The sequence below is a fragment of the Sminthopsis crassicaudata genome, chromosome 6 (genome assembly GCF_048593235.1).
Source record: "Sminthopsis crassicaudata isolate SCR6 chromosome 6, ASM4859323v1, whole genome shotgun sequence".
Classification (NCBI taxonomy): Eukaryota; Metazoa; Chordata; class Mammalia; order Dasyuromorphia; family Dasyuridae; genus Sminthopsis; species Sminthopsis crassicaudata.
The window spans coordinates 153254908-153267532 of NC_133622.1; the positions used below are offsets into that span (position 1 = coordinate 153254908).

Sequence of the window (12625 nt, forward strand, 5' to 3'; positions counted from 1 at the left end):
CAATTATGGAATGATTAAAGTTGCACTATTCCTAAAAAGCCAACTAAGGATACTTAATTTTGACATAAAAATACATTCTAGAAAGACAGACCTGATTTTTAAAAAATAGAAATAGTTTTGTATAAACTATTTTCTAGAATCACAAACTGTCAGTTTTTTAACTGACAATAAAAGAAGAAATTCATTGACGCACTTAAAAAATAAAAAGAAGAGAAGGCAAGAAAGAAATCAACTTGGCAAACAAGTCAGTTTTTAAGTTACATGCTTGCTTTATTAAATGTTTCTAAAGAAAGACAAGCTATATAAAATAGATTTACAGTTTCATGTACACATCTCTTTTTATTCTGTATATGGAAATGCTCATTTATATAGGTTTATTAATTCAAAATTTGTTATAAATAAAAAAATAAAAGTGACTTCTTCCTCTCCCTCCCCCCCCCCTTTTTTTTTTCTTTTTGGCAATGGAGACATGGGGAATTTTTAGCTGTCATCAGGTAGGGAACTCCCTTATAGGGGAACTCCTTTCATTGCACATAATCAACTTGTCTGCAATCTAATCTTAAGAACAGCCTGAGACACTGAGAGGATTGATCACGTTGCTAATATATTTTAGAGGCAGGACTTAAGCCCAGGTTTTCCTGATTCCAAAGCCAATTAATTCTCTACCAACCATGCCATACTATGTACTATTATTTCTATTATGAGAGGCTGCCCAGTTTTTCTATATGTCATTTGTAATATAATGCCATTTGTAATGGATAAAACTCATCAAAAGATGACATAGGTTACTTCTCCTGTATGATCTATGGTAGGGGGACCACTTTCAGTGCCTATCAGCATAGTGACTTCTAAAGAAGTATGTGAGGCAGAAAGGGTTTAAGAAAGAGGACTAGTGTTGAATAAAAAGGCAGAACAAAAGCATGAAGCTGTTTTGAAAGGATATAAGTCTATAAAGAAAACCCAAGATCAAATGTAGACAGAAGTGTGGAAGAATTTGAGAAAAAAAATGGAGAACTACTCAAACAGAAGGAAGAAAAAAAAAAAAGCTCAGTATGAATAAGGAAAGGGATTGAGAAAAGCCTGGGAAGAAAGAAGACCAAAGGAGGAGAATAAATTTGGAAGGGCAGGGCCAGTAAAAAAAAAAAGTGAAGAAATAAAAATTGACTTTAGGAAGTGACAAAAGAGTGGAAAGGTGTAAGAAGGTGATAAAAGGATATAATCATGTTGTTTGTTGTTCTCTGTCTTTATCCCATTCTTATTTTTTTTGTCCAACCCTATGGAAATACTGTTTCAAGGGCTAATAAACTGCCCTTCATAGTAAAGCTGTGCCCTCTTTCATGGATTACTGTGTATATATTTTGTATTTAATTTTAATTTTTGATATTTATACCTCAAAATGTACGCTCCCAGAGGGCAGGATTTACTTTCTGGTGGATATGAGACCCTTGAAAAATTCTTCAACTTAATTGCATTTTCAAGATATATATACTATTGTCAATCTTCATTAGGTTCACTTTTAGAAGCTTGTCATTCTTACATTTCAAGTTAAGGTCTATAAATCTAAATTACTATAGGTCAAGGTTGGTGGAGGTTGATGGGTCCTGGGGTCTAAACTCCAAACCAGACTGGGTCAATCCTTCCCTATGATCCATTCCAATACTGAGCGTAATTTAATCCATCAAATGGTAGAGTAGAATTTTGGTCTCCAGATTGTGGGTCTGTGTAAAGGGAGAATGGTGGCAAAATAAGGAGAAGCAGATCTTAGATAGTTACAAAGTAAAAGGGAAAAGGAAGTCTGAAGTACTCACTCTCCAATCCTTAGTGAGGTGAGCTCTGCTTCACTCCAGTATTGAGTAAATTATCTCCTACCTCTACTCTGAGGAGTACATGAAATTTAAAGTGCAAAGTATGGAAGAAAGAACAAACTGTCTTGGTATAGCCACAAACCTAAATACCATAGCAAATAATTATAAAGTAGGAAGACTAACAATTGAGGCACTCTGAAGTTCACAAAACTCAAGAAAGGAGCAAGCTATAAAACTATGACTTCAAACATTCTAACATATATGCACAGAGAAAAAGCAATAAGCAAAATGAATCAGAGGTTCAAAAGAGGCAAATGTGACCAAATAGTTATTGATGAAACTAGCTTGGGAAAACCCATGACTAGAGTATGGTTTTAGATCAGTATATTTTATATTTAAAAAAAAAAACAAAAAAAAACCCCACCACCTAACTGGATAAGTAAAAAAAATTTCTCAATATTAGCATATTAAGAATGTATAGCAATAAGAGGAAATCCATGAATTAGAGTGTGGAATGCATTTGGCTGAAGACCAATGGAGAGATAAACCTAAGTCATTTTTGTTATTGGAATGTATCACAGATCATTTGGACAGAAAAAGGAAATTGTATATAATATTAGCATATAATTTTTTTTCAGAAAATAAATGTAGCAGTTATTAACAACCAAAGCATCAATTTTTGGAACACCTACATAGTTTTTTGAGGGGACAATTTGTAGATGAAGAATCTGAAAACAGATTACAAACCTAGAAGAAAGGGATGATACATCAGTGATGGGGGACTGGAATTATCCAGATATCTGGTGGATAATTGTATATTCTCTCTCTTCTACTTTTTAAATTAAATTCTTTGAGATTGCCATCTACAATCGGTGTCTAACTCTCCTAAACCATCTGTAATCTAGTTTCTAACTTCATCATTTAATTGACACTTCCCTTTTCAATATTAGCAATGAAGTTTTAGCCAAATATAACAATTTTTTCTCAGGTCTAAAATGTTTGATCTCAGAAACATTGGACACTGCTGCACATATAACCTTTCATTTACTTATATGTTATGTACTTCTTTGTTAAAACGGAGGATTCTGTGAGGGTATGGACAGTTTCTGGAGAATGACAGTGATGGTGAAAGAAAATCAAGAAAATGTTTCATCATGAAGGGGGAAAATATAAATTTGGTTTATTAATTCAAAACACAATAAATAGTATGTGAGTATAGACAGCTAAAAATTAGTAAGTATTCATTCCACTTGCTTCAGTTATGAGTTCTTGTGTTACTTAAAAAATTGAGTGGGAAGAAGGCCATCAAACAAACCAACCAACAAAATTTCTGAGCATCTGTTTTCGCTAGATACACAATAAAACTGCAGAAAATCTAGTGTGGTGAATAGTGATTTGCCTCCATATTCTTAAAAGTTTAGGAATGGAAGATCACTATGCAATATAAAATCAGTGAAAAATACACACAAAAAACATCATGGACTTGAAAAATATGATCCTTGCTTAGCCACCAGTCCTACCTTATTGCCTTGGCTTCTCATGAAAACAGAAGAACTACATAGAACTCCTTTCCTTGACTACATGATGTCTGATGGCATAAACTCAAATACTTTGAAAAGTTAAGGAACACTATGAAATGTATTTTTTATTTTATCTTCATTCTGCAATTAACTCAATAAAAATGGCATTCTGCTATAGCACTTTTAAGTATACAAAGCACTTCCCTCTTAACTTTGTAAGTCATGTAGAACAAGACTTACTATTCTCATTTTACAAATGAGAAAATTCAGTCTAAATGAAAATAAGTGACCCACATATGGACAATAAAGTCTCAAAATCCTGATTTTCAAATCCACATTCCTTTTAACTTGATCCAGTGCTCTCTGTTCTACACAACATCCCTCCTTATCCCCAAAAGGAGATGCGCCACTAATGGCTGAGTGATTGGACTCATTTCAGCACCTTTGGTCTAAAACATTTTATGACAAAGTAAATCTATTTAAAGGTTGGACATTCAAAGCACCTTCTCCTGAAATAAGAATCTCTGTTGCACACATAGGTTTTTCAAAAGAACCACACTAAGAGTCGAGCAACAATTCTGACTCTAGTAAGTTAATCAATACCTCTTGAATGTGTTATTATAAAATGAGTGATACAGAGGGAGATGAGAAGGGGAGAGAAAGAAAATTCAAATCATAGCCTCTGACTTCTATAATTTCACAATAAAAAGAGAGATGAGTAAATATGAAAAAGAAAATAAGAACAACTCTTGTACAAATATAAATTAACATAATATAAATTCTAAAATAAATATTGAGAAAATGGTGAGTGACTTGACCTGGAATCTCATACAGAAAAACTGTCTAGAAGTAATGAGATTTGACTGAACAGGGAACATGAATTGGCAGAGAAGAGAAAAGGATGTTGAAGGGAAATCTGAAAAGGTTTGAAAGTGGGCGCGTTTCCAAGATATATACTTTATTTGTCAAATGGTTTAGAGTTTATTATGAAAGTCAAGGATTAAGATTCCATTTCCACTCTTCTCCAAACACACACATAACTACTAACCTTCTATATTCATGGCCTCCCTCAGCACTTGGAGCTTCTTCTGTCTTCCTCGTATCCTGTCCAAGGCACTTGATATTGCTGGTGAGGTGGGTAACTCTGGCATATGTCGAACTGGAACTAATCGCTGAGGACCAAACACATCCAAGGCTAGACTTCCATCTGAGTATCTTGCCTCCTTCTTTCTGGGAGCAGTAGAAACTTGTGCTTTTATTGCCTCAGGGAAACAGTGACGAAGTCTTCCAGTCTCTCCAGAGAGCATGTCTTCATTAGCTGGGTTGTCAGAGGAGCAAACCAAGTCTAGTGATGAAGCCCAAACCTTCTGTTTATGAAGTATATTGGGACCAATGTGACCCTTTCTTTCTGTGCCATTAGTTTTATAGTGAAAAAGGGAACTGGGACCTTCTGAATCTTCATATCCAGGATTGTGATCTGAGGAAAGATCCTTGAAATAATCTTCCTCATCTGGTGTGTCTCTGATGGAGAGAAATCCCATAGACTTACTAAGCCCTTTATTGAGAAAGCTCTGCTGAGAGAACGCAGCCTTGGGTACACCTAGTACATCAGAAGTAGAGCTTCTCCCTGTAATGATAAGAATCTATCATGTATGTACACATTTTTTCCAGACTCTACATCGACATTAAAATTGTGACTAGATATTTTTCTTAATATCCTCGAGAAGCAGAATCCAAATAAATTACCAAAGAAATGTCACCCTAGAATGTTTGAAAATTATATGCGTTTCCTCATTTTTCTTTTCTTTTTATTTTTGAGGCAATTGGGGTTAAGTGACTTGCCCAGGGTCACACAGCTAAGAAGTGTAAAGTGTCTGAGACCAGATTTGAACTCAGGTCCTCCTGACTTCAGGGCTGGTGCTCTATCCACTATACCACCCAACTGCCCCCATTTCCTCATTTTTAATGACAGAAAAATATATACCAATCCAATCCATTATAATGTCTACTATCCCAGAAATTGCACATTAGATAGTGTAGATCTTGCTTTACTGCTATCTCTTTACTTCATAAACAATCTTAGTTTAGTTAACAAAGTCAAATAAACTTTGTTTTTAAAATGCCTGTTTTTTATAAATACATACAATATTGATTCAGTGATCCATAAAATTCTACTTTCTGATTTACTGATATTGTGATGAATGAGGTACATGTTATAGTGATGAGTCAAGAACTTTATAAACTATAATATACTGGGAGTATAGTTTTCAAACCTTATCTAAAGTACACAAACATGATGAACTCCTGGCTGTTATTTTTTTCTCCCACTTAATATAATTTTTTCCCCAACTACATGTAAAGATAGTTTTCAACATAGTGTAAGATTCCCTCCCTCCTCCCCAAGACAGCAAGTAATCTTATATAGGTTATACATGGACAATCATGTTAAACATATTTCCATATTACTCACATTATGAAAGAAGAATCAGAACAAAAAAGAAAAATCACAAAAAAGAAAAAAAAACCCAAAAACTAGAAATAGTATGCTTCAATCTGCATTCTGTCTCCTTAGGTCTTTTTCTGGATGTGGATGGCATTTTCCATCACAAGTCTTTTGGAATTGTCTTGGATCACTATATTCCTGAGAAGAGATAAGTCTAGCACAGTTGATCATCAGTGTTGCTCTTACTGTGTGCAATGTTCTCTTGGTTCTGCTTACTATACTCAACATCACTTTACATGAGTCTTTTCTAGTTCTTTCTGATTTTCACTACTGAAAACATTTTTCTGGCTCTTACTGAAATTGACCCTTGTTTTTTCTCCACAGAAATAATGTTCTAAAGAGTAGTTTAGTATATAAAAGCCTAAAAAGCAGCTCAAAGTAGTATATGCACAATGAAATATACTAAAAATGTTTCTATAAAACTAAAAATTAAATCAATTGAAAAAAGGATGAGATTAATATAATGTTATGATTTAATGATGAAGGTCTCATTTTTTTTTCTTTAACATTAACACTTGCAAAACCTTGTGTTCCAATTTCCCCCCCCCCTTCCCTCAACCTCTTCCCTTACATGGTAAGTAGTCCAATATATGTTAAACATGGTAGAAATATATGTTAAATCTAATATATGCATACATATCTATACAATTATCTTGCTGCACAAGAAAAATAGAATAAAACCAGAAAAACTGAGAAAGAAAATAAAATGCAAGCAAACAACAATAAAAAGAGTGAAAATGCCATGTTGTGGACTATATTCCATTCCCACAGTCCTCTCTCTGGGTGTAGATGGCTCTCTTCATCACAAGATCATTGGAACTGGTCTGAATCATGTTATGTTTTTTTTTTAATTAAAAATTTTTATTTATAAAACATATGTGTTAGGATTACTAAGTGAGAACTGAGGTTGTCTGGACAGTGACAAGGTGAGAATTCAGGTTTTCTGGACAATTACAAGGTGAGAACTCAGGTTGACTTGATAGAGGGGGCAAGCTCATTGGCTGGGGTGGTTCTTCCCAGAAGCCCTTGCATTATCCCACGCCCATTCTCTGGGAGAATAAAAGAGAGGACTCTCAAAGAAAGAAGAAGACTTTGCATTACATCTGGCTTGACGGGGCTCTCTGCAGGAAGGGAAGTCACTTCTAAGGACAAGAGTTAACAGCAACTGCCTGGAGACAACAGCTCACTACAATTGGCATCCACACGTGGGGCAAGGACTTTTGCTTATCCTGACAAGAAGAGCTAGACCAGACCTTCGCAATTTGGCGCCCGAACAGGGACAGACACGGTCCTGATTCCAGTGGAAAAGCTTCCGATCTAGATCTCAGTCTCTCTGACCCAGAACCGTGAGTAACGAGGAAACTTTGTTAAAGATTAAGTGAGCGTGCTAATAGATAAATAAGGAACTTAACTTGTTAAGGGCTAAACCAGGAATCTCTTATAGCTGAAATGGGGCAGATGTTAGCTATATTCAATCCCTGGACCTCAGCCGACTCATCCCCAGCCCCAGAAGCAACCTCAGCTCCATTCAGGAGTGGTACTATAGAGAGTATAATCAAGATAATTGAGGAGCAGAGTTTACTTGTAACCTGGGTACAGATTGCTAAACTCTTGGCTGCATTAAGACGCACATCCCCTTGGTTCTTAGAGGAAGAAAAGATAGATGTAGATAAATGGAAGCTAGTGGGATATGAAATGAAAGAATTTCAAGCAAAAAATGGGCCTCGTTCAATTTCTGCAGAAGTATTTTATATCTACAACATAGTTCAATTAGCCTTAAACTATCAAGCAAGTTGTAGGAGAAGGAAAAGTTCTAAAAATGAACAGAGGAGGAAGTGTGAGGAAAAAAGGAAAGATCAAGATCTTTCCCTAGAGCAAGAGGATTTAAATGAGGAATTATGGTATGATTCTCTTGAAGAAGCTTCAACCCTGCCTAGAGAACAGATTATTGACAGGCCCACATCAACCCCACCTTCAGAGATGGAGGAAGAAAGAGGGGAAGAGGCAGAAACACAAACAGAAATGCCTGTGAAGAAGCCTAAGCCTATGACAAGATTAGAAAAAGCATTGGTTAAAGCTAAGAGAGAAGGACAGGATATAAGTGATTTTATACATGCATATCCTGTGATTGAAAATATTGACTCTGTAGGTCAAAAAAGGAGAAGATATGCACCTTTAGATTTGAATAAAATTAAAGATTTGAAAAAAGGTTGTACCCTTTATGGGGCTACATCAGCTTATGTTAAAATGTTACTAGATGGTTTGTCTTATGAAGTCCTAACCCCAAATGATTGGAAATCCATAGCAAGGATATGCCTGGAACCTGGAGAAAATTTATTATGGCTTTCGGAATTTCATGAATTATGTAAAATTCAAGTCAGATGCAATTTGGAAATAGGAGTTAACACACAATTCACTTTTGAGCACTTGGCTGGTGAAGGTTGGTATGGAGAGAATTAGGAACAGATTAATTATACCATGACAATATATGAGCAAATTGCTAAGGCTGCAATAAAAGCTTGGGGTGTCCTTCCTGGACAGAAAGATCGTGGAGAGGCTTTCACTAAAATACAGCAAGGTCCCAATGAACCTTTTGCAGATTTTGTGGGACGTTTGCAAACTGCTGTCAAAAGAACTATTGGAGAAAATTCAGCTACAGAAATAATGACCAGACATCTGGCTAAGGAAAATGCCAATGAGATTTGCAAAAGAATTATATGGGGATTAGACAAAGATGCTCCTTTAGAGGAGATCATAAGACGCTGTGCTACAGTGGGAACAAATGCTTTTTACACCCGGACAATGATGAATGTGGAAAGGCAGGGTCCCTCCTGTCAAGGGACTTCTAGAGAAACTCGGCGATGTTTTCAATGTGGAAAAATTGGGCATCTAAGAGCTCAGTGTAGGTATGGAGATACAGTGAGAAGACAGGGTGAAAGAAGACCTAAAACCCCATGTCCAAAATGCAACAGAGGACTCCATTGGGCATCAGAGTGTAGAATAATTCAGGGAAATGGGATGAGGGGCCCAGGTCCAGGGCCCCAGGCAAAAAAGACTTGGGGCATGATGGCAGCTGATGTTACATCCAAAGAACCTTTAGAAGGCCAGGACTCTGATTTAATCAACCAGCAGAAAAGCAATCACATGGCAGAAAGGGATTACCTGATAAGTGAGTCAAAAGGCAATCAGATTGCAAAAATGGATTACACTTGGGGAGAATACAGGCCTTTTAAACCAACAGGGCTGTGCCCAGTGCAAACAACTCCAATGTAATTGTCAGATGATGAGAAGAGATTTAGAAAGTGGTAAATAGAAGGAAATTAGATAGGTTAACTGCCTGGGAGAGAGGGTTTGCTTGTATTTCTTCAGCAGGAAAAGGAATCAGATGGGTGCCAACGAGTCATATTCGCCTTGTCCATCAGAGAGAGACAGAAAAAGAGAAAGACCTCAAAATAAAGGAGAAGATCTAAGAAACATCTGACACTGAAAGAGCATGGATAATAAGAAGACTGTTAAAGAACTTTAAAACCAGCAGGAATCATTGGACTTCCTCACACAAGATGAGACTAATGGACAATGGACTTATGGACATTTATAAATTTTCAATTTATGATTATGTTATATACTTCTAGCATGTGTTATGTTACTATGTTACTATATGCTTATGTAATTTATGTAATTATCTGTAATACTTCCCATATTGATGGATTTATGTTTCAAGGTCATGACTGTCCTATGTTCTAAATCAAAAGAAAGGGGGAGATGTTAGGATTACTAAGTGAGAACTGAGGTTGTCTGGACAGTGACAAGGTGAGAATTCAGGTTTTCTGGACAATTACAAGGTGAGAACTCAGGTTGACTTGATAGAGGGGGCAAGCTCATTGGCTGGGGTGGTTCTTCCCAGAAGCCCTTGCATTATCCCACGCCCATTCTCTGGGAGAATAAAAGAGAGGACTCTCAAAGAAAGAAGAAGACTTTGCATTACATCTGGCTTGACGGGGCTCTCTGCAGGAAGGGAAGTCACTTCTAAGGACAAGAGTTAACAGCAACTGCCTGGAGACAACGGTTCACTACAGGAAGAAGAATCTGTCGGAGAGATTTGAGTAGACACAGCAGATCTCTTCCCAGAGAGTAATCCGGCAGCTTCTAGAGACGACAGCTCGTTACACATATGCATGAGTAATTTTTCAACATTGACTCTTGCAAAACTTTCTGTTCCAAATTTTCCCCTCTTTTCCCCCACCCCTTCCCCCTAGATGACAGGTAGTTCAATACATATTAAATGTTAAAATATATGTTAAATTTTTTATATATATATATATACATATACACAGTTATCTTGCTGCACAAGAAAAATCAGATCAAGAAGAGAAAAATAAACCTGAGAAGGAAAACAAAATGCAAGCAAACATCAATAGAAAGCATGAAAATGCTATGTTGTGGTTCACACTCAGTTCCCACAGGCCTCTCTCTGGGTGTAGATGGCTCTCTCATCACTGAATAACTGGAACTGGTTTATCTCATTGTTGAAGAGAGCCATGTCCATCAGAACTGATCATTTTATAATGATCTTCTTGTTGCCATGTACAATGATCTCCTGGTTCTGGCTCATTTCCCTTAGCATCAGTTCATGTAGGTCTCTCCAGGCATTGTGAAATAATCCTGCTTATCGTTTCTCACAGAATAATAATATTCCATAACATTCATATACATAACTTATTCAGCCATTCTCCCAACTGATTGGCATCCATTCAATTTCCAGTTTTTGTCCACTACAAAAGAGGTTGTAAATGTAAATGTGAGTAGATGCCCATCAATTGGGGAATGGCTGAATAAGTTATAGTATATGAAAATATATTACTATTCAATAAACAATGAACAAGCTGATTTTAGAAAGGCCTGGAAAGATTTACATGAACTGATACCTAACAAAACAAGCAGAACCAGGAATACATTGTACACAGTAACAGCAAGATTGTGCAATGATCAACTATCAAAGACTTAGTTCTTCTCAGCAGTTCAGTGATCCAAGGCAATCCTAAAAATTTTGGATGAAAAATACTATCTGTATCCAGAGAGAGAAGTATGGAGACTGAATGTAAATACACACTTCCGGTGTTTACTTTTTTCCTTTTTCTTTTATTTTTTTTCCTCTTGTGGTTTTTCCCTTTTGTTCTCATTTTTCTCTCCGAACATAATTTATAAGGAAATGTATTTTTTTTTAATGAATGTACGTATAAGCAGAAAAAAAAAAATAAAGACAATAAAAACAAAAAATAAAACAATAAAAAATGTGACTTTTTAGCCTTTCTTGAAGAGTGAATGAAAACCCACCACATCCTAGTATGGCCCATTGTACAATTGGTTAGTTACAAGGGATACAAGGAAAAAGAAGGATGGCAGGAGGCAGGCAGAGGGAGAAGAGAAGAGGGAGAGAAACAGGGGAGAGAGAATGTGAAAGAAAGAAAAGGGATTGAGATGGAATTAGCTAAGCTATTATTTTTAAAAAAGAAAAGGGGAATACTGTATACCTATGATCAATCTGAGAAAAAAAAAGAAGACAGACATGTGTGTGTATATATATATATATATATATATATATATATGCATACATTATGAAGAATGTAGCATAAACAGTATTATCTTAGAACTGAAGGACCAGAGTCCAAGTTCTAATCCTTGTTGGCCAAGTGAACCTGGGAAAGTCAATTATTTCCTCTCTTTCTTTCCTCACTTGCAAAATACAAGCACAATACTTGCACTTCATACTTGAAAAAGTTATAAAGAAAACATTTTGCAAGCTTTAAAAGGTACTACTACTACAAATCTAAAGACCTAGAAGTGAATCCTAGATCTTAAGCATCAGTGTGAACATTAATTGATTCTAATGAGGAAAGTCCTATGTGGCTTTTAACACTAGGTCTTGTGACTCTGCTATAGGATTCCCTATAGTAGCTCACCTTCAAAGGAAAAGAGTTGAAAAGGCAACTGTCAAAAGCTCACAAAGGCATTAGATACTCCAAGAAAAGAAAAGGGTAGGTAATTGAATCAGAGTCTCAGGTCATGTCATGAATCCCACAGAAGTTGGAAGTTGAAACTCTGTGTTATGTTTAGAGAACTTAAGTGATTGTAGATTTAGAGGTGATAACCAGAATATGTCTGGAACCAATGTGGGAGTGATGTATCATTTTGACGTAAAATTTTAGTTTTTTAGATTTCATTCAGACTCATTGACTAGCCATAAAAATAATCACAAAGATTTTTCCAAACTATTTTCTATTTTCCTCAAGGCATTTTTCTGTTCCATACAAATCAAACCCTATACTATCCTCTCTTCTTATTTTAAATTTTATTTTATTTGAGCAAAAAAAGAAAATAGTTTTTTATCCCTTCTACCTCTTCTGTTGACCTCAGTTGAGAAAGAAAAAAATAAAATCCCTAATACAAAGATGCACAATCAAGTAAAACAAATTCTTCCACAGGCCATGAAAAAAAAATCTCCATCTGAGTCTGTTAACCCATATTTAGGTTGTGGGCAGCATATTCCATAATGTATCCTCTGAAATTAGGTTAGTTAGTTCTTTCAAAACTATCTTTAAAACACTGTTTTCTTGATTTAGCCCATTCATTTAATTTTTAAAAAAATTTTACAGATTTGTTTATTTTTATGTAACAATGATTTATGGATTCCCCTCACTTTCTGAGAGGTCTCTTGCAACAATGTAAAATAGTTAAGGAAAACAAATAATAGAGTAACCTAATTTGATAGTGCATGAAACAAGTATTTTATGTGCTTT

At 35.7% G+C, this 12625-nt stretch overlaps 1 protein-coding gene across 1 annotated transcript in view; it reads right to left on the reverse strand.

The window, feature by feature from the left end:
- The window catches only part of PTPN13 (protein tyrosine phosphatase non-receptor type 13), a 218038-nt gene that overhangs the window by 130523 nt on the left and 74890 nt on the right, over positions 1 to 12625 (reverse strand). The window contains 1 exon segment of the mRNA XM_074273918.1: positions 4374 to 4952. Coding sequence (XP_074130019.1) covers positions 4374 to 4952 — 579 coding nt within the window.